The sequence below is a fragment of the Elephas maximus genome, chromosome X, assembly GCF_024166365.1.
Source record: "Elephas maximus indicus isolate mEleMax1 chromosome X, mEleMax1 primary haplotype, whole genome shotgun sequence".
Classification (NCBI taxonomy): Eukaryota; Metazoa; Chordata; class Mammalia; order Proboscidea; family Elephantidae; genus Elephas; species Elephas maximus.
The window spans coordinates 120,847,998-120,870,780 of NC_064846.1; the positions used below are offsets into that span (position 1 = coordinate 120,847,998).

The 22,783-nt window shown below is 38.9% G+C and overlaps 1 protein-coding gene across 2 annotated transcripts in view; it reads left to right on the forward strand.

Annotated features, from left to right (window-relative positions):
* SHROOM4 (shroom family member 4) overlaps window positions 1-22,783 on the forward strand; it is a 435,335-nt gene that overhangs the window by 256,957 nt on the left and 155,595 nt on the right. For both annotated transcript variants that reach the window (XM_049871854.1, XM_049871856.1), the window contains exon 2: window positions 7,940-8,091. In XM_049871854.1, coding sequence (XP_049727811.1) covers window positions 7,940-8,091 — 152 coding nt within the window. The remainder of the gene's footprint in view (window positions 1-7,939; window positions 8,092-22,783) is intronic.

Genomic DNA, 22,783 nt, shown 5'->3' on the forward strand with positions numbered 1-22,783 from the left:
CTTTTTAATAAACGGTGCTGGCATAACTAGATATCTATCTGCAAAAAAATGAAACAAGACCTATACCTCACTCCATGCACAAAAACTAACTAAAAATGGATCAAAGACTTAAATATAAAATCTAAAACGATAAAGATCATGGAAGAAAAATTAGGGACAATGTCAGGAGCCCTAATACATGGCATGAACAGTATATAAAACAGTATAAAGAACGTAGAAGAAAAACTAGGTAACTGGAAGCTCCTAAAAACCAAACACCTATGCTCATCCAAAGACTTCGCCAAAAGTGTAAAAAGTCTACCTACAGATTGGGAAAAAGTTTTTAGCTATGACATTTCTGATCAGCACCTGATCTCTAAAATCTACATGATACTGCAAAAACTCGACTCTAAAAAACAAATAACCCAATTAAAAAGTGGGCAAAAGATATGAATAGACACTTCACTAAAGAAGACATTCAGGTAGCCAACAGATATATGAGGAAATGTTCACAATCATTAGCCATTAGAGAAATGCAGATCAAAACTACCATGAGATTTCATCTCACTCCAACAAGACTGGCATTAATCCAAAAAACACAATAGAATAAATGTTGGAGAGGCTGTGGAGAGATTGGAACACTTATACACTGCTGGTGGGAACGTCAAATGGTACAACCACTTTGGAAATCGATTTGGCACTTCCTTAAAGAGCTAACAATAGAACTACCATAGGATCCAGCAATCCCACTCCTTGGAATATATCCTAGAGAAATAAGAGCCTTTACATGAACAGATATATGCACACCCATGTTTATTGCAGCACTGTTTACAATAGCAAAAAGATGGAAGCAACCAAGATGCCCATCAACGGATGAATGGATAAATAAATTATGGTATATTCACCCAATGGAATAAAGAACAGTGAGGAATCTGTGAAACATTTCAGAACATGGAGGAACCAGTAAGGCATTATGCTGAGTGAAATTAGTCAGTTGCAAAAGCACAAATATTGTATAAGACCACTATTATAAGAACTTGAGAAATAGTATAAAATGAGAAGAAAACATTCTTGTGTGGTTAAGAGAGGGGTGGAGGGCGGGTGAGGGACATTCACTAATTAGACAGTAGATAAGGTAAAGGGAAAGACAGCACACAATACAGGGGAGTTCAGCTAATTGGACTAAATCAAAAGCAAAGAAGTTTCCTGAATAAACTGAATGCTTCAAAGGCCAGCGTAGCAGAGGCAGGGGTCTTGGAACCATGGTTTCAGGGGACATCTAAGTCAATTGGCATATTAAAATCTATTAACAAAACATTCTGCATCCCACTTTGAAGAGTGGCGTCTGGGGTCTTATATGTTAGCAAGCAGCCATCTAAGATGCATTGATTGGTCTCAACGCACCTGGATCAAAGGAGAATGAAGAACACCAAGGACACAAGGTGATTAAGAGTCCAAGAGACAGAAAGGGCCACATGAACCAGCGACTACATCATCCTGAGACCAGAAGAACTAGATGGTGCCTGGCTAGAACCGATGAGTGCCCTGACAGGGAACACAACAGAGAACCCCTGAGGGAGCAGAAGAGCAGTGGGATGCAGACCCCAAATTCTCATAAAAAGACCAGACTTAATGGTCTGACTGAGACTAGAAGGACCCTGGTGGTCATGGCCCCTAGACCTCTGTTGGCCCAGGACAGGAACCATTCCCAAAGCCAACTCTTCAGACATGGATTGGCCTGGACAATGGGTTGGAGAGGGATGCTGGTGAGGAGTGAGCTTCTTCGATCAGGTGGACACTTGAGACTATGTTGGCATCTCCTGCCTGGAGGGGAGATGAGAGGGTGGAGGGCGTTAGAAGCTGGCGAAATGGACATGAAAAGAGAGAGTGGAGGGAGAAAGCGGGCTGTCTCATTAGGGGGAGAGTAGTTGGGAGTGTGTAGCAAGCTGTATATGGGTTTTTGTGAGAGAGACTGACTTGATTGTAATCTTTCACTTAAAACACAATAAAAATATTTAAAAAAATATTTTGAACATATGTCCCTAATATACATATTTTTATTTATGGATGATATAATTTACTACTTCCAATATTAAATATTATAAAGCTTGATTTTTAAAACTTTTTAGATAAAATAAATATAAAGAGAAGTTCTAATATCACGGCCCCCCTTCCAATGGATCATCTTGTTTACAAACTGGAGTACATACTCTGGAAACTATCATTCTAAATCACTGAAGACTAACATTTATGATGAACACTGATAAAATTAATGTCAGCAGAAGACGTCAGTGTAAATAAATGGTTTGAGATGACAAAGTGTAAACAAGACCCCAATGAATATATTTGCTAATAATATAGAAAGCCCGAGTTTACTCTTGCACAGTGCTTTTTGCCCTCGCGTACCTGGTTTACAGAGACAGCACAAAGATCCAACTCGGTAGGACCAAACACAAACTCATTTTTGGTTGCTGACATAGAGTACAGTGCTTTTGACTCCTTTTTTCTCATCACCAAATTCTTAGAGCTGAGCTTGGCTCTGGGCTGACTGAGTTTTGGGCAAAGATACTCAGAATTTGACTTGGGCTGATCCCTACGGAAATTTAATGATTTGGAGTTTAGAGGACCTTTGTTGTGAAGATTAGTAAACTAGGTGGTGATTAAGCAGTCGAGGAAGAAGGAGCTGTCTGTACGGTTAGGTTGTGCTTTGGGCATAGCATGGTTCCATTGGCCTAAGATAAAGGGAGCCCTTGGGTCTAATCCACAGAGCCTTGCACTATGGGGGAGCTCCTTGTAGGATTCTAGTATCTGATTTTTAGTTGGCAGAGGGAAAGAATGGCTTCTTCTTTGGTGTCAGCCTCCCCACTCTCTCTACAGGGATTACTACTTTGAATCAAGCCTCCTTACTTTATTTTTTAAATTGGTTTGTTGATTTTGAATTCCCATTTATTTAAGAGATAGGTTTTTGTTTTCTGTTTTTCCTTTTGGGAAACTGGGTTGAAATAAGGGAGATGAAATTAAAAGCATTATTTTCTTGTTTTTTTTAGTCTAGACTACTTGGGAAATTTGAAAGGGATTTTTAAGGGAGAGAATTGCTGAGAAAGACAAGTTAGGGCAGCCAGTATGTCTGCAACCTGGAATCAGCGTGTTGAAAGCCATAGCAAGGAGACTGTATAGGTTTAAAAGTCTGTATATCCCCTGTCCAGGGCACCCATTATCAGCCCCTAGAGTGATCAAATTCTAATGGATACCAACAGGGAGAGAGGACAAGCGTAAGTAAGCCCCAATCTGTGGTTTGCTCCAGATTTCAAACTAAATTTTAGAATAATCAAGGACTTTATTCCACTTATTAATAATGAAACTTTCCAAGGCCAGCTTATTTCCATCCCTACATTTGCTGTCTATTGATTTCCCAGAAAAGACCAAATTGCTGAATAGGTATCTAGAGTGTTATTAAAAACTTAAAAATCTTTCAAAAATACTAAAAAAAAATTTAGAAGATATTTTCTTTTTAAGCAATCAAACCCAAAAAACATAGAACTACTATATTCTGAGTGAGACTTTTCTGTTGATTTGCAAAAAAAAAAAAGCACATCAGTCTAAACATATATGCTGTTTGTCTTCTTAGGCTATGGACAAGCTAGTGGAGGTAGGAGTATGGGCTGGTAATTTGGCCAGAGCTCCTAAAACTGGCTGAGAAAGTTTCAGTCAATGCCCATTTTTTCCCAATAAATTTCTTGTAGCAAGCAGAGGTATTCACAATCATGTCATTGATTTTTAGTGCTGCTCTTACACTACTGTAATAGGCATGCTATATTTTTTGGTTATTGGTGCAGGTGGTGTTTCTCCAGGTGAATGAATTTTTTTTCGAGGTAACCTGGTCTAATATTTCTTTTTTTTCCCATTCTTATATCTCCTCAGTTTATTCAAAAGGTCCAAGCTACTATCTGCTAGTATCTGACTAAATAAAAGCTACTAGAAAGCCATTATCACATTTTCCTTGCCTTTACTCTCAAGATGCCAACTTGTCATTTTGTTGACAGCTGTCAGAGCACTTCATGCTTCACTGAAGAGCTGTCAAAAATTTGTAGATAGCCAGCTCACCAGCACAAAATGGAGCTTCAGTAATCTCTCACTCTCTTTCTGTGTGCTGACTGTGTTTTATTGAGTGTTCCAACCTTGGGGGACTCCCTGAAACAATGGATAAAGACCGTGGAGAATTGATAGATGTTAATTAGTAAGCTTTGAAGGAGTGAAACATGGGTGAAGGCAAAGTACAAAGGGTGAAAACCTGGGATTATCTGTGTCAGCAAAAGGATAGTGCATGTTAGTTTTGCTAACTATCCACAGGTTGCTAAATATCAGAGCTGTAAGGGCCCTCAGATATTATCTAGCTAGGCCCGCATGTTTTACCAGTAATGGTAAGAGGAGCCTCAAAAGGGGAAAGGGACTTGCCCAAGGTCAGTCAGCTCTTCCCAGCTTTCCAGACCCCAGCTTGCTTTTGGTTGCTTGACCTTTACATACCCAATTTTCAGTTACTTGGGGCCCTCACTGCTAGCCAATCACTTGGATAATCCAAAATGGCATGTAAGTTGACCATCGTTTACATTGAGCTTTGTGATGTGTGTTTATACTGACATTTCAATGTGTTTGGGTCTAATCTGAGAATTCACAACACTTCAAATGAAACAGAAAAGCCACCCTGAAGGTCTGATTCAGGAAAAGCTAGAAAGTTGACCAGCCTTACTGAATGGACAGCATCAAATGAATCTGTACAATTCCTTAAGGCAGGGCATGTTAATCGCAACAAGTTTGTTGATTCATGCTTTTCCTGGGCCCCTGCCAGAGCTGTGAGGAGGGTGGTGGAAAGGAGAAACCGAGACCTTTTTCAAAATAATATGCATATCTTCCCTTTTCCTTCCTTTTCTTTCCTTTTTTCTCCTTTTCCTTACTGGAAACATGGACATTTGCTTTGTCTTCTATATAAACAAATTGGAGAGCAGATTGTCAGCAGGCCAAACAATAAATGGAAGACATGTTGGACCCCAGGAATACAGAGGTAGAGAGAAGTAGAGAAAGACTAGTGAGCAATAAGAAAAAAGGACCAAAACATTCAGGATAAGAAGGAGTCAATTAAATTGCACAGTAAATGCCCTGGATCTGAAAAAGGGCTACTTTGGGGTATAGTCCAAAAGATTTCCCACCAAATGGAGTTTAATTTCCTGATCTGGACCTGTCTGGACTTGGGGATTGTGCCGAGTACCTGTAATTTGTTGGTTTATTGTTTGAGAATCTTCACATTTGTACTAAAGTGGTATTATTACACACAACATATCTGTCCTGAAGCGGATGCCGCTGGTGACTCAGAAGGGACAAAAAATAGAAAAATAGGCATGAGTAGTCAGCCCTAGGCTGTAGTCCAAGAAAGAGCTCACATAGTGCAAGGGCTCAAATAGTGACAACTGAAGTGGTAGTAGGGAAAGCAAAAGTCTGAACTTTCGCTATAGAAATAATTAAACATTTTAGTTTAAAAGGTTTCCTACTTTAATCTTCTGTCCTAGAATACACAGAAATCTTGTTGATGTAACCAAAACAAACAAACAAACAAACAGAAAAACTAAACCCATTGCTGCCGAGTCAATTCCAACTCATAGAGACCCTGTAGAACAGAGTAGAACTGCCCCATAGGGTTTCCAAGAAGTGTCTGGTGGATTCAAATTGCTGACCTTTTGGTTAGCAGCCTAAGCTCTTAACCATGGTGCCACCAGGGCTCTGTTGATGTAACAGAAGGCTTAATTAACCTGAGGTGGTACTTAATACATATTGAAGGAAAGACTTGCCATGGGTAACAGTAATATAGATAATTGAGTTGTATGAAAAAAAAACGAGTAGAGTGAATTAAGACTAACGAACATCAACAGAGAAAATCTATTAGCATTCATTAGTTAGACTCCTGTTTGTGGCTCTTTGTTAGCCTAAGGAAGCCCCTTCAAATGGCTGATATGTGTTGAAAGTCCTGCCTGATGCTGGGGGCCTTCCATGGATGCCGAAGGAATGAGTCATTCAACTAGAACTTCTGAAATTCAAGTGCAGCACTTTTTTTTCCTTTAATTTTTTTTTGCCATAGGCAGTAGTGACTGTGAAGTAATAATGATAATGACAGTAGAAGTAACAGTGTGATACTAATTAGTTTGCTGAAAGCTGTTCCCCATTTACTAATATTGAATTTTTTTTATCTTGAGTGGTGGCCGAGGTACTGGAACAAAGGTACATATATTTACCATCACTTGGCTAACCTATGATTTGTTGGGCAAGTTTAATTTTTTTAAAAAACTATTGGGTTAGTAGCAATAAAGTTAATAATTCTGTGATTTAACTCATAATTTTAATTCATTTGGTGGTGTTTTTTAAATCCTGAATTAACATTTTTCTCTGCACTCAGGAGGTCTCATCTGCCAAATTGCAGATGAACAAACCAATCCAAAGCCCAGCAATATTCTAACTTCTGTGGTGTGGGGATGGATTGGGGGGATGCTATGAAAGACTGGGAGAGAGAGGGAGACCTGAATGGAGGTAAGTGCAAAAACACCGGCAGTGAAGGCCAGCATTTAGTTGCCCCATTTAGAATATGCCTTTCCCCAAGGATTGTATTGTTTTAATCACCCTCACCACACCAGCACCTCAAAAAACCTTCCTGATTACTTAAGTGAGTTAGACCTTTCTTTACTTAACTGTCTTTACTTTACTTAACTGTCTTTCTTTACTTGACTTAACAGTGGAATATAAACTTTAGACTGTGACCCAACCATGTGGCTAGGAGCTATGTGTGCCTATTTCATATCATTTAGCCTGTTGTACTGTGTATAATAGAAACTTGCTAAATATTTGAGAAATGAATTAATGAATGGATGACTCCTGTAACCATGGATGGGATTGATGTTCAAATAGATCGAACTCACCTTAGTGGTAAAATGAATGTTATATATAAAATTAGCCATAGCAAGACTCTTGGGGATATTCTGCTTTGCTTTTACCTACCCCAGGAGCTCTTATTTCTGCCTTTGCTTTCAATGCCCGCAGCCTGACTACCTTCTTGCCAAGATTGTCCTGGTCAATTGAAATTTTGTAGGCTGCAGTGGAACAGTGAACACCCATATGCCCAACTTTTGTTGAATGCCCACTGTGCCAGACACTGAAATCACCACTCTAGTCACTTGTTGAAGAGACAAGTGCTAACTTTGTACATACTTTGTATCTTTTGAATTTGCAATTTCACTCACAGAATGTTGAGCTGGAAGCTACCTTCAAGATCTTCAGATTCAACCCCCTTGTTATAATAATCAGAACTCATATTTATTGAGCCATTTTATATATTAACAATCCTATGAGGTAGGTATGTTTTTTATCTACATTTCATGTATGATACTATGTGTAATTGACACACAAAGACGTAAGGTAACTTGCTCAGGGCCACATAGTTAGGAAGTAGTAAAGCCAAGATTCAAACTCATGTTTGTCAGACTCTAAAACTTACCCAAAGAGAGGAAAAGACTTACCAGAGGTCATTTTGCTGGAGCCTAGCTCTTCTGGCTCTAATTTGTGTGTGTGTGTGTGTGTGTGTGTTTGTTTGTTTTTTGCTATGCCACGCTGCTACTTTAGTCCACACTGTGGAGTTCCTTCCCATTGTCATTTTCTTATCTCCCCAAATGGATTGTTTACTCTCCAGTGCAGGGACTGCATTATTTCTGTGTTGCTGGGTTGCCTACTTCCTCAAGGGTTTGCCCAAGCTTTGCCTTCAGTAAATAACGGTCTTTGCTCAGCTATTTAGCTGTCCCCTGGAGCGCGTGGAGCCATCTCTCAGTATTACTCATGGCTCAGAGATTGGGAGGAGACAGGAAGCAGAATTTTGGGAAAGGAGTCACCTCACCACCTGCTTTCTGTTTTATCCTTTACGACACAGATTGAAGATGGAGGCAAGGCAGCCTTGTCCCAGAAGATGAGGACTGGTGATGAGCTGGTGAATATCAACGGCACTCCATTGTATGGCTCCCGCCAAGAGGCCCTCATCCTCATCAAAGGCTCCTTCCGGATCCTCAAGCTGATTGTCAGGAGGTAAGGTGCAGGGAGATCTGCTATAAGGTGCAGAGGCTGCCGAAACCTTTTGGTTGGTAGCAAAGCCTCAGTAGAGTTACATCTGTTTCAATATCATCAAGGAAAGAGGTGTTTCATGTGAACAGAATTTTTCAGACAACTGAAGCAGAATGGCATAGGAGAAAGGGCCTTTGAGTCAAATCTTGGCTTTGCCACACACTAGCCATGTCACTGTAGATAAATTTATCTCTGTAAGACTCAGTTTCCTTTTCTGGTGGTGAGAGCACTAAATGACTCAAAACACACCAAGGGACTACCTAATTCAGCATTTTTTTTCTCGTCTCTTCCTTTGTAACAAACTGCCACTGCTCAACCATATACCAATGTATATTTGATGATACTCCACTACCAGTCATGCTAGGCACTCTGTGGGCTGTGGCAAACTCTTAGATAGAAACCCTTAACATGAAGAGTATATAGTCTAACAGAGGAGGAAAGACACACATGTGACATGTTTATTGCTTTTAAAAAAGCAATAAAGGAGACTTCACAGGATGATGCGTTCAGAATAATGGATTCTTCAGAGAGCAATTGCTATTAGAGTTTAAAGGAAAGAGAGATCACTTCAAAAGGGATTGATTCGGTAAGACTCCATGGAGGAGATGGAATTGGACCTAAAGGTTGGTAGAATTTGAATAATAAACTATCAGAAGGGGAAAGGCATTCCAGGTTATAGAGTAGCATAGATAGAAAGGAGCTAGGGACAAATCTGTGCACAATCATTCTGCTGCTGCCAAAGCACCTGTGTATTGGTGGGCTATTTGGCCACTCTTTCATCTTTAAAAAAATTTTATTGTTGTAAAATATATACGGAGTCCTGGTGGCACAGTGGTTAAGAGCTCGGCAGTTCAAATCCACCAGCCTTGGAAACTCTCTGGGGCAGTTCTACTCTGTCCTATACTGTTGCTATGAGTCAAAATCAACTTGATGGCAACAGGTTTTGGGTAATATACATATAACAAAAAATTTGCCATTTTAACCTTTTTTTTGCCATTATTTATCTTTTATTGTTTTAAAATTCTTTCCAGACAATTCACCCCCTTTTGGCCTGAACCCAGAATGGGATGCTAGAACCACTCCGTCTGACCCTTTTGCTATACCCCTGCTCATAAATCTTTCCCAGTTCCTGAAATCTACCATTTTTCTTTGCTTCATAAACCTTAAAAGGCATCTTCTGTTCCTCTCTCATTATTTTCCTGCTGGACTGGGACAAATAACAAACTGGGACTGTGTTGGGTTACCAGGAAAGAGATGGTATTGTATATTGGCAGGGAAGAAGTCTCCGTGAAGCCTGCCAAATTCTGAGTGTTTTTGAAAGATGGAAAAATACTCCGTGACTTTGATAACGTGAAGAAAGGGCTTGACACAAACTCTAACTGCCTGCCAAATAGAGGAAGAGACAGCTGAACCGCTAGGCCTTCTTAGTTTCAGGCAAGTAGGGATCTTTTTTTTTAAATTTATTTATTTATTGTGCTTTAAGTGAAAGTTTACAAATCAAGTCAGTCTCTCATACAAAAAGTTATACATACACAACTTGCTCTCCCTCTAATGAGACAGCACATTCCTCCTCTCCACCTTATACTCTCCGTGTCCATTCAGCCCGCTCCTGTCCCACTCTTCCTTCACCTCACCTCCAGAAGGGAGGTGCCCACAAAGTCTCATGTGTCTACCTGAGCCATTATCTATCTTATACTCCAGTCCAATCCCCGTCTGAAGAGTTAGCTTCAGGAATGGTTCCAGTCTTGGGCTAACAAAGGGTCTGGGGACCATGACCTCCAGGATCCCTCCAGTCTCAGTCAGACCATTAAGTCTGATCTTTTTACGAGAATTTGAGGTCTGCATCCCACTGCTCTCCTGCTCCATCAGGGGTTCTCTGTTGTGTTCCCTGTCAGGGCAGTGATTTGTGGTAGCCGAGCACCATCTAGTTCTTCCGGTTTCAGGCTGATGTAGTCTCTGGTTTATGTGGCCCTTTCTGTCTCTTGGGCTCATCTTTACCACATGTCTTTGGTGTTCTTCATGCTCCTTTGCTCCAGGTGGGCTGAGACCAATTGACGCATCTTAGATGGCCGCTTGCTAGCGTTTAAGACCCCAGACACCTCTCACCAAAGTGGGATGCAGAAAGTTTTCTTAATACATTTTGTTATGCCAATTGACCTAGGTGTACCCTGAAACCATGGTCCCCAAACCCCGATCCTTGCTGCTCTGGCCTTCGAAGCATTTGTATTCAGGAAATTTCTTTGCTGTTGGTTTCGTCCATTTGTGCTGACCTCTCCTGTGTTGTGGGTTGTCTTTCCCTTCACCTAAAATAGTTCTAGTCTACTATGTAATTAGTGAATACTCCTCTCCCTCCCTCCACACCCTTGTAACCATCAAAGATTTTTTTCTTCTGAATTTAAACTTTTTCTTGAGTTCTTATAATAGTGGTCTCATAGAATATTTGTCCTTTTGCAGCTGATTAATTTCACTCAGAATAATGCCTTCTAGATTCCTCCATGTTATGAGATGTTTCACAGATTCATTGTTGTTCTTAATCATTTGTATCATTCCATTATGTGACTATACCGGAAATTATTTATCCATTCATCCATTGATGAGCACCTTGGTTGCTTCCATCTTTTTTCTATTGTAAACAGTGAACATGGGTGTGAATATATCCGTTCCTGTGAAGGCTCTTATTTCTCAAAGATATATTCCAAGGAGTGGAATTGCTGGATCCCATGGTAGTTATGAGTCAGAATCAACTCGACAGCAGCGGGTTTGGTTTTTTGGGTTTTTTTTTTATGGTAGTTCTATTTTTAGCTTTTTAAGGAAGTACCAAATCGATTTCCAAAGTGGTTGTACCATTTTACATCCCCACCAGCAGTGTATAAGCATTCCAGTCTCTCCACAACCTCTCCAACATTTATTATTTTGTGTTTTTTGAATTAATGCCAGCTTTGTTGGGGTGAGATGGTATCTCATTGTAGTTTTGATTTGCATTTCTCTAGTGGCTAATGAATGTGAGCATTTCCTCATGTATCTGTTAGCTGCCTGAATGTCTTCTTTGGTGAAGTTCCTGTTCATATCCTTTGCCCATTTTTTAAATTGGGCTATTTGTCTTTTTTCCACTTGGAGTTAGTTTTTGTGCTTGGTGTGAGGTATGGGTCCTGTTTCATTTTTTTGCAAATGGATATCCAGTTATGCCAGCACCATTTGTTAAAAAGACTATCTTTTCCCCAATTAACTGACACTGGGACTTTGTCAAATATCAGCTGCTCATATGTGGATGGATTTATATCTGGGTTCTCAATTCTGTTCCCCTGGTCTATGTGCCTGTTGTTGTACCAATACCAGGCTGTTTTGACTACTGTGGCTGTATAATAGCTTCTGAAATCAGGTAGAGTGAGGCCTCCCACTTTCTTCTTCTTTTTCAGTAATGCTTTGCTTATCCGGGGCTTCTTTCCCTTCCATATGAAGTTGGTGATTTGTTTCTCTATCACCTTAAAAAATGTCATTGGAATTTGGATCGGAAGTGCATTGTATGTATAGATGGCTTTTGGTAGAATAGACATTTTTACTATGTTAAGTCTTCCTATCCATGAGCAAGGTATGTTTTTCCACTTAAGTATGTCCTTTCTAATTTCTTGTAGTAGAGCTTTGTAGTTTTCTTTGTATAGGTCTTTTACATCCTTGGTAAGATTTATTCCTAAGTATTTTATCTTCTTGGGGGCTACTGTGAATGGTATTGATTTGGTGATTTCCTCTTCGATGTTCTTTTCGTTGATGTAGAGGAATCCAAGTGATTTTTTTATGTTTATTTTATAACCTGAGACTCTGCCAAACTCTTCTATTAGTTTCAGTAGTTTTCTGGTGGATTCGTTGGGGTTTTCTGTGTATAAGATCATGTCATCTGCAAATAGAGATAATTTTACTTCCTCTTTGCCAATCCGGATGCCTTTTATTTCTTTGTCTAGCCTAATTGCTCTGGCTAGGACTTCTGGCACAATGATGAATAAGAGCGGTGATAAAGGGCATCCTTGTCTGGTTCCCGTTCTCAAGGGAAATGATTTCAGGTTCTCTCCATTTAGAGTGATGTTGGCTGTTGGCTTTGCATAAAAAAAAAATTGCATAGATGCCCTTTATTATGTTGAGGAATTTTCCTTCAATTCCTATTTTGGTGAGAGGTTTTATCATAAATGGGTGTCGGACTTTGTCAAATGCCTTTTCTGCATCAATTGATAAGATCATGTGGTTTTTGTCTTTTGTTTTATTTATGTGGTGGATAACATTAATGGTTTTTCTAATATTAAACCAGCCTTGCATACCTGGTATAAATCCCACTTGGTTGGGGTGAATTATTTTTTTGATATGTTGTTGAATTCTATTGGCTAGAATTTTGTTGAGGATTTTTGCATCTATGTTCATGAGGAATATAGGTCTGTAATTTTCTTTTTTTTTGTAATGTCTTTACCTGGTTTTGGTATCAGGGAGATGGTGGCTTCATAGAATGAGTTGGGTAGTATTCCGTCATTTTCTATGCTTTGAAGTACCTTTAGGAGTAGTGGTATTAACTCTTTTCTGAAAGTTTGGTAGAACTCTGCAGTGAAGCCATCCGGGCCAGGGCTTTTTTTTGTTGGGAGTTTTTTGATTACCGTTTCAATCCTGTTTTTTGTTATGGGTCTATTTAGTTGTTCTACTTCTGATTGTGTTAGTTTAGGTAGGTAGTGTTTTTCCAGGAATTCATCCATTTCTTCTAGGTTTGCAAATTTGTTAGAGTACAACTTTTTGTAATAATCTGATATGATTCTTTTAATTTCAGTTGGGTCTGTTGTGATGTGGCCCTTCTCATTTCTTATTTGGGTTATTTGTTTCCTTTCCTGTATTTCTTTAGTCAGTCTAGCCAATGGTTTATCAATTTTGTTAATTTTTTCAAAGAACCAGCTTTTGGATTTGTTAATTCTTTCAATTGTTTTTCTGTTCTCTAATTCATTTAGTTCAGCTCTCATTTTTATGATTTGTTTTCTTCTGGTGCCTGATGGATTCTTTTGTTGCTCAGTTTCTATTTGTTCAAGTTGTAGGGACAGTTCTCTGATTTTGGCTCTTCTTTTTGTATGTGTGCATTTATCGATGTAAATTGGCCTCTGAGCACTGCTTTTGCTGTGTCCCAGAGGTTTTGATAGGAAGTATTTTCATTCTCGTTGCACTCTATGAATTTCCTTATTCCCTCCTTGATGTCTTCTATAACCCAGTCTTTTTTCAGGAGGTTATTGTTCAGTTTCCAAGTATTTGATTTCTTTTCCCTAGTTTTTCTGTTCTTGATTTCTAGTTTTATTGCCTTGTGGTCTGAGAAAATGCTTTGTAATATTTCGATGTTTTGGATTCTGCAAAGGTTTGTTTTATGACCTAATATGTGGTCTATTCTAGAGAATGTTCCATGTGCGCTAGAAAAAAAAGTATACTTTGCAGCCGTTGGGTGGAGAGTTCTGTATAAGTCTATGAGGTCAAGTTGGTTGATTGTTGTAAGTAGGTCTTCCGTGTCTCTATTGAGCTTCTTACTGGATGTCCTGTCCTTCTCCGAAAGTGGTGTGTTGAAGTCTCCTACTATAATTGTGGAGGTGTCTATCTCACTTTTCAGTTCTGTTAAAATTTGATTTGTGTATCTTGCAGCCCTGTCATTGGGTGCATAAATATTTAATATGGTTATATCTTCCGGATCAATTGTCCCTTTTATCATTATGTAGTGTCCTTCTTTATCCTTTGTGGTGGATTTAAGTCTAAAGTCTATTTTGTCAGAAATTAATATTGCTACTCCTCTTCTTTTTTGCTTATTGTTTGCTTGATATATTTTTTTTCCATCCTTTGAGTTTTAGTTTGTTTGTGTCTCTAGGTCTAAGGTGTGTCTCTTGTAGGCAGCATATAGACGAATCGTGTTTCTTTATCCAGTCCGAGACTCTCTGTCTCTTTATTGGTGCATTTAGTCCATTTACATTCAGCGTAATTATAGATAAATAAGTGTTTAGTGTTGTCATTTTGATGCCTTTTTATGTGTGTTGTTGACAATTTCATTTTTCCACTTACTTTTTTGTGCTGAGATGTTTTTCTTAGTAAATTGTGAGATCCTCATTTTCATAGTGTTTGACTTTATGTTAGTTGAGTCGTTACGTTTTTCTTGGCTTTTATCTTGAGTTCTGGAGTTGTTATACCTCTTTGTGGTTACGTTAATATTGACCCCTATTTTTCTAAGTAAAAACCTAACTTGTAGTGTCCTATATCGCCTTGTATCACTCTCCATATGGCAGTTCTATGCCACCTGTATTTAGTCCCTCTTTTTGATTATTGTGATCTTTTACATATTGACTACAATGATTCCCTGTTATGAGCATATTTTTTTAATTAATCTTAATTTGTTTTTGTGATTTCCCTATTTGAGTTGATATCAGGATGTTCTGTTTTGTGACCTTGTATTGTGCAGGTATCTAATATTATTGGCTTTCTGACCAAACAATTTCCTTTAGTATTTCTTGTAGCTTTGGCTTGGTTTTTGCAAATTCTCTAAGCTTGTGTTTATCTGTAAATATCTTAGTTTCGCCTTCATATTTCAGAGAGAGTTTTGCTGGATATGTTATCCTTGGCTGGCAGTTTTTCTCCTTCAGTGCTCTGTATATGTCATCCCATTGCCTTCTTGCCTGCATGGTTTCTGCTGAGTAGTCTGAACTTATTGATTCTCCCTTGAAGGAGACCTTTCTTTTATTCCTGGCTGCTTTTAAAATTTTCTCTTTATCTTTGTTTTTGGCAAGTTTGATGATAATATGTCTTGGTGTTTTTCTTTTTGGATCAATTTTAAATGGGGTTCGATGAGCATCTTGGATAGATATCCTTTCGTCTTTCATGATGTCAGAGAAGTTTTCTGTCAGGAGTTCTTCAACTATTTTCTCTGTGTTTTCTGTCCTCCCTCCCTGTTCTGGAACTCCAATCACACGCAAGTTATCCTTCTTGATAGAGTCCCACATGATTCTTAGGGTTTCTTCATTTTTTTTAATTCTTTTATCTGATTTTTTTTCAGCTATGCTGGTGTTAATTCCCTGGTCCTCCAGATTTCCCACTCTGCATTCTAATTGCTCGAGTCTGCTCCTCTGACTTCCTATTGCATTGTCTAATTCTGTAATTTTATTGTTAATCCTTTGGATTTCTACGTGCTGTTTCTCTATGGATTCTTGCAACTTATTAATTTTTCCACTCTGTTCTTGAATAGTCTTTTTGAGTTCTTCAACGGTTTTATCAGTGTGTTCCTTGGCTTTTTCTGCAGTTTGCCTTATTTCGTTTCTGAGGTCATCCCTGATGTCTTGAAGCATTCTGTAAATTAGTTTTTTATATTCTGTATCTGATAATTCCAGGATTGTATCCTCATTTGGGAAAGATTTTGGTTCTTTTGTTCGGGGGGTTGTAGAAGCTGTCATGGTCTGCTTCTTTATGTGGTTTGATATCGACTGCTGTCTCTGAGCCATCACTAAGATTGGTTTATTCTGTAATTGCTCACTGAGTCTTACCTTGTTTTGTTTTCTTTCAATATACGTGGACGGGCTACTAGATTGTGCTGTCTTGTTTGTTGTAGCCCTTGGCTTACTTATGACCTATTACCAGCTGGTTTGGGCTGTTGCCAGATATATATGCCTGAGTCTATTCACTATTCTTGAGTAGAATCTGATTTTGGGTCATCAAGTGTGTGCTGCACCCGAACACCTATCCACCTCGAGAAGTAGTGGTGATAGTTGTGTGCACCAGATTCTATTAGCAGCTGGGGGTCACCCTCCGGGGGGCAGGATGCTGACAGGCTTCCCCCAAGTGTCAGTGAGGTAGGTGTGTCTCTATTCCTATAGCACCTTGGTGGGAGGGCACTGCAGCTGTACCTTAGGCCCCCAATGCAAGTACCTCTCCTGATTGGTAGGTGTCACCCTCCTTAGACCCCTAAGGCAAGAGGCTAGGTTGTCTGGGGGGAGCTTCAGCCCTCAGTTCCCTGTTGTGGGTCAGTTAGGGCTCTGTTGAATAAGCAGAGATATCAGACCTGGGAAACTTGTTTTTCCAGAAAATTTGCTAAAAAAAAATGCAGTCAGATCCCTATCAAAACTGCCTTTGGATTATAACCGCCACCTTATTCCCTGTAAGGATGAAAGTCCGAGATTTGGATCATATATGCTTGGCTGTAGCTGGTTCTGTGTTTTTAGTCCAATTAGGGATGAATTTTTGGTCCCTGGGTTTTTTGTGGTTCCTTCTCTCAGGCCAGAAGAATGGGTTAGGAAAAGACCAAAAAAAAAAAAAGGAAAAGCACAGCCGCCACGGAGCCGGAGCCGTTCTCCCTCTGGCTCAGGAAATTCCAATGTTAATGAATCCGCCTGCGAAGGGTGGGAGAGGGTTCAGAGAAACAGGAGAGTAGCACCCTGGAATATAGCCAAAGTTGCTTATGTTGCTTGGAATGACTATTTTATCTGAGATTCCCGAGGGGCGTGTTGCCTATGTGTGCTGGCTGTGTGGAGATTGCCCCCAAGGGTCTGGCCCGCTGGAGCCGCGGTCAGATCCTCCGCTGCCAGTCCAAAGCCCAGCGTCAAGGTTCCCCTGCTGGGACGCTGCACTCCCGGCTCCAAAATCAGTCGCTGCGTCCCGGGGACTTCTCGTCCTGCCAGCCGCGTCGCCGCGCCGCCTCCGCGGACTGGCTGGGCCCTCTCCCGGTGTTAGTTCAGGCGAGTAGGGCTGCGCCCCGTACTTGTGCCATGACAGCGCCCAGTCAAAAGCCTGGCGCCAAGGTTCCCCAGCTAGGACGCTGCACTCCCAGCTCCAAAACCAGTCACTGCCTCCCGGGGACTTCTCCCACCAGCCGCATCACCACGCCGCCTGCGCGGACTGGCTAGGCCCCCTCCCGGGGTCAGTTCAGGGGGGTAGGGCTGCGCCCCTTGTTTGCTCCATCACAAGATTTTGTGTTCAGCTCCCCTGGGCCCAGACCTAAGCCCGGCACCAAGGTTACCTGACGGGGACGCTGGCTCCAGGCTCCGAAAACAGTCTCTGCTTCCCCGTATTTGTTCGTTCTCCGTCTCTAAATCTGTGTTTGTTGTTCAGGGTTTGTAGATTGTTATGTATGTGATCGATTCACTTGTTTTCCGAGTCTTGGTTGCAAGAGGGATTGGAGGTAGCGTCTACCTAGTCTGCCATCTTGGTCCCGCCTCCTAAATTGGGCTATTTGTCTTTTTTATTGAGTTTTTGCAGTATCACATAGATTTTGGAGATAAGACTCTGATTGGAATTGTCATAGCTAAAAACTTTTTCGCAGTATGTAGGTAATCTTTTAGTAATGTTTTGTATACTGTTTATGTCACGTATTAGGGCTCCTAGTGTTGTCCCTATTTTTTCTTCTATGATCTGTATCGTTTTAGATTTTATATTTAGGTCTTTGATCCATTCTGAGTTAGTTTTTGTGAATGGTGTGAGGTATGGGTCTTGTTTCATTTTTTTGCAGATGGATATCCAGTTATGCCAGCACCATTTATTAAAGAGCCTGTCTTTTCCCCATTTAACTGACTTTGGGCCTTTGTCAAATATCAGCTGCTCATATGTGGATGGATTTATGTCTGGATTCTCAATTCTGTTCCATTTGTCTATGTATCTGTTGTTGTACCAGTACCAGGCTGTTTTGACTACTGTGGTGGTATAGTAGGTATAATATGCTCTAAAATTGGGTAGCGTGAGGCCTCCCACTTTGTTCTCCTTTTTTAGTAATGCTTTATTTATCCAGGGCCTCTTTCCCTTCCATATGAAGTTGGTGATTTGTTTCTCCATCTCATTAAAAAATGTCATTGGTATTTGGGTCAGAATTGCATTCTATCTATAGATCGATCATTTTGGGTAGAATAGACATTTTTACAATACTGAGTCTTTGTATTCACGAGCCAGGTATGTTTTTCCACTTGCGGAGGTCTCTTTTGATTTCTTGCAGTAGTGTCTTGTAGTTTTCTTTGTATAGCTCTTTTAGGTCTCTGGTTAGATTTATTCCTAAGTATTTTATGTTCTTGGGGGCTATTGTAAATGGTACTGATTTGGTGATTTCCTCTTCAACATTCTCTTTAATGGTGTAGAGGAATCCAAGTGATTTTTGTATATTTATCTTGTTTTCTAATACTGTGCTGGAGTCTTCTATTAGTTTCAGTAGGAAACTAATCCTCAAGGAATCTTGAGGATTCCTTAGGGTTTTCTGTGTATAAGATCGTGTCATCTGCAAATAGAGATATTTTACTTATTCCTTGCCAATTTGGATGCCCTTCATTCTTTTTATGTAGCTTGATTGCTCTGGCTAGGACCTCCAGCACAATGTTGAATAAGAGTGGTGATAAAGGGCATCCTTGTCTGGTTCTCACTCTCAAGGGGAATGTTTTCAGACTCTCCCCATTTAGGATGATGTTGGCTGTTTGTTTTGTATAAATGGCCTTTACTTTGTTGAGGAATTTTCCTTCTATTCCTATTTTGCTGAGAGTTTTTATCATGAATGGGTGTTGGACTTTGTCAAGTGCCTTTTCTGCATCAATTGATAAGATCATGTGGCTCTTGTCTTTGGTTTTATTTACCTGATGGATTATATTGATTGTTTTTCTAATGTTGAACTATCCCTGCATACCCGCTATGAATCCTACTTGCTCGTGGTGAAATTTTTTTTTTTTTGGATATGTTGTTGAATTCTATTGGCTAGAATTTTGTTGGGGATTTTTGTGTCTAAGTTCATGAGGGACGTTGGTCTGTAATTTTCTTTTTTGTGGTGTCTTTACCTGGTTTTGGTATCAGGGTTATGCTGGCTTCCTAGAATGAGTCTGGGAGTATTCTGTCCTTTCCTATGCTTGAAAATACCTTTAGGAACAGTGGTGTTAACTCTTCTCTGAATGTTTTGTAGAACTCTGCAGTGAAGCCGTCAGGGCCAGGGCTTTTTGTTGTTGTTTAGAGTTTTTTTAATTACCTTTTCAATCTCTTCTTTTGTTATGGGTTTATTTAGTTGTTTAGGTAGGTAGCATGTTTCCAGAAATTTGTTCATATCATCCAGGTTTTCAAATTTGTTAGAGTACACTTTTTCATGGTAATCTGATATGATTCTTTTAATTTCAGTTGGATCATTTCTTATTTGGGTTATTTGCTTCCTCTCCTGTTTTTCTTTTGTCAGTTTGGCCAATGGTTTATCAATTTTGTTGATTTTTTCAAAGAACCACCTTTTGGTCTTGTTAACTCTTTCAATTGTTTTTCTGTTCTCTATTTCATTCAATTCTGCTCTAATTTTTATTTTTTTTTTCTTCTGGTGCCTGAGGGTTTCTTTTGTTGCTTTCTTTCTACTTGTTCAAGTTGTAGGGATAATTCTTTGCTTTTGCCCCTTTCTTCTTTTTGGATGTGTGCATTTGATATAACTTGACCTCTGAGCTCTGCTTTACCTGTGCCCCAAAGGTTCTGATAGGAAGTGTTTTCGTTTTCATTGGATTCTGTGAATTTCTTTATTCCATCCTTAATTTCTCCTGTTACCCAGTCGTTTTTGAGCAGGGTATTGTTCAGTTTCCAAGTGTTTGATTTCTTTTCCCTGCTTTTCCTGTTATCGATTTGTACTTTTATGGCCTTATGGTCAGAGAAGATGCTTTGTAATATTTTGATGGTTTGGATTCTGTTAAGGCTTGCTTTATGATCTAATATGTGGTCTATTCTGGAGAATGGTCTATGTGCATTGGAAAAGAAAGTATACTTTGTACCTGTTGGGTGGAGTGTTCTGTATATGTCTATGAGGTCAAGATGGTTGATTGTGGCATTTAGATCCTCCATGTCTTTATTGAGCTTCTTTCTGGATGTTCTGTCCTTCACTGAAAGTGGTGTGTTGAAATCTACTGTTATTTTGGAGCTGTCTATCTCGCTTTTCAATGCTGTTACAGTTTGTTTTATGTATCTTGAAGCCCTGTCGTTGGGTGTGTAAATATTTAGTATGGTGATATCCTCCTAGTATATTGTCCCTTTAATGATTATATAGTGTCCTTCCATATCCTTTGTGGTGGATTTAACTTTAAAGTCTATTTTGTCAGAAGTTTGTATTGCCACTCCTGCTCTTTTTAATTGTTGTTTGCTTGATATATTTTTTTCCATCCTTTGAGTTTTAGTTTCTTTATGTCTTTAAGTCTAACGTGTGTCTCTTGTAGGCAACGTATGGATGGATAGTGTTTTTTTTTATCCATTCTGCAACTCTCTGTGTCTTTATTGGTGATTTATTCCATTTACATTCAGCGTGATTATGCACAAGTATGAGTTTAGTACTGTCGTTTTGATGTCTTTTTTTGTGTGTTCTTGACAGTTTCTTTTTTCCACTTAATTTTTTGTACTGAGTAGCTTTTCTTTATAAATTGTTTTCCTCTTTTTCATTGTTGATTTTGTTTTAGCTGAGTCTTTATGTTTTTCTTGTATTTTATTTTGATATATAAGATTGTTAGTCTCCTTTTTGCATTTTAACCATTTTTAAGTGACATTAAGTACATTCACCATGTTGTGAAACCATCACCACTCTCCATTTACAAATGTTTTTCATCACCCCAAACAGCAATTCAGCACACCTTAAGCAATAACTCCCATGGTTCCCTCCTCCTAGCCCCATTAACCACTAATAATATTTTGTCTCTAAGCATTTTCCTATTCTAGATTTTTCATATAAGTGGGATCATACAACATTTGACCTTTTCTATCCCATTTATTTCATTCAGAACAATGTTTTCAAGTTCCATCCATGTCATACCATGTATCAGAACTTCATTTCTCTTTATGGATGAATAATATTCCATTCTATGGACATACCATATTTTGTTTATCCATCCACCTGCTGATGGACACTGGGTTGTTTCTACATTTTGGCTATTGTGAATAATGCTGCAGTGAACACTGGTATACATGAGTCTGTATGACTCCTTGCTTTCAAGTCTTTTGGTTCTTCTGAGCCACTTATCTTTCCTTTTGAGCTCCATGCCCTTTTTCTCTCTTTTATAGCATCATCTCCCACTACGAATCACTTAGGAGTAGCTATAATTGTAGCCTTGAGGATAGTGGGACCCTTTGATTTTTATAGTGTGGCAGGTCCTGTGGCTCCCTGAACCTTCACTGCCTACTCTTTCAGGCTACCCCTCTCAACCCCTATTGGTTGAGGCTTTAGAGACATTATTTATTTATTTCTAATTTATTTGTTTTCACTCTTGTAGAAAAATTAACCTTCACATATGGCATACCCTAAGGATGTTATAGGAAATTATTGCCTCTTGCTTATTCCAAGATTTATCTCAAATTCTTTGCTGCTCTCAGGACATAAAGACATGTGATTTCCCTTAAGATTTATGAAGGTTTGCATTCTTAGGACATAAAAACATGTAATTTCCCTGAAGGTTTATAAATATTTAGCCTAATGTTTTATACTAAGGTAGAAGCATTCAACAGACAAAGATCCAACACTGTGTTTTAGGTCTGGGCTTCAGTTCTTTGGGATGAATATGAAGAGAAGAAACTTTGGAAAATGGTCTAAGAAGTCTGCCTAGCTCTTCCTTATATATTGCCTTTTAGATATCCACTCAGTCAGCTAAGCCAGAAAGCTAGGTGTCACCTTCTTCTCTCTCACCTCATTCTCCTCCAACCCAAGTAATTCCAAGCCCTGATGATTCTACCTGTTAAAAAACTCTCTGTTGCCTTTTTCTTAATCCAATCACTTGTGATTTCTCACCTGGACTATTGTCAATTCCTTCTCACTGGCCTCTCAGCTTCCAGTCTCCCCTCTTTCCAGTCAATCCATTCTCCACACATCCAGCAGAGTGAGCTTCCTAAAATAGGCATCTGATCATGCCACTTTTCAAATTTAAACAAAGAGTCTTCAACTTCTTGAATATTTCAAAACAGCCCCCCCCAAAATTAGGAAATTAATTAAAATAATAAAAAATGAGATCATGACTTATCAAAACTTTGAGAGCAGCATTTAGAAATAAATTCATAGCCTTAAGTATTTCATTATTAAAAATGAGGAATTAAATTACATGACTAAGACCCAAGTGAAGCTCTAGGTTCTTTTTATTTTTTTCTAGGAGGATGAATTAAATAGATAAGCAAATGTAACCAAGAAAACAACAATAAATTGTAAATAAAATATAAATGACAAATATAACAACAGATACAGAGGTTTCTTAAATCATAAGTGACTACTATAGTTGCATCTTGATACATTTTAAAGTCTCAGAGAAATTAAAAATATCTAAGAAAATGTTAAATGCCAAAAAATATTGAGAAGTTGAAAACTAAATAGACCTGTTAGTGTCTAAACATGGAAAACAATTATCAAAGAGAGACTTCCAAAAGGACTTCAGGACCAGATTTTTTATTAGTGAATTCCTTTAAATTTTTTTTTTTTAGGAAATAGCCAAGTTCAATTCAATAACACCACCATGGAATTGAAAATATTGTAGGAATATTCACTTTGTTTTTGAACTCGGATACTAAAATCTGACAAAGGCTGCTCCAAAAAGAATATTCTATCCAATTTGTGGATTTAGATGCAAAATTCATAATTAAAATTCTATTAAATCCAATTCAATAAAGTTGGACATTTTATTGCAACTGTTAAAAATAATTTCAAAAAGGTAAAATCATG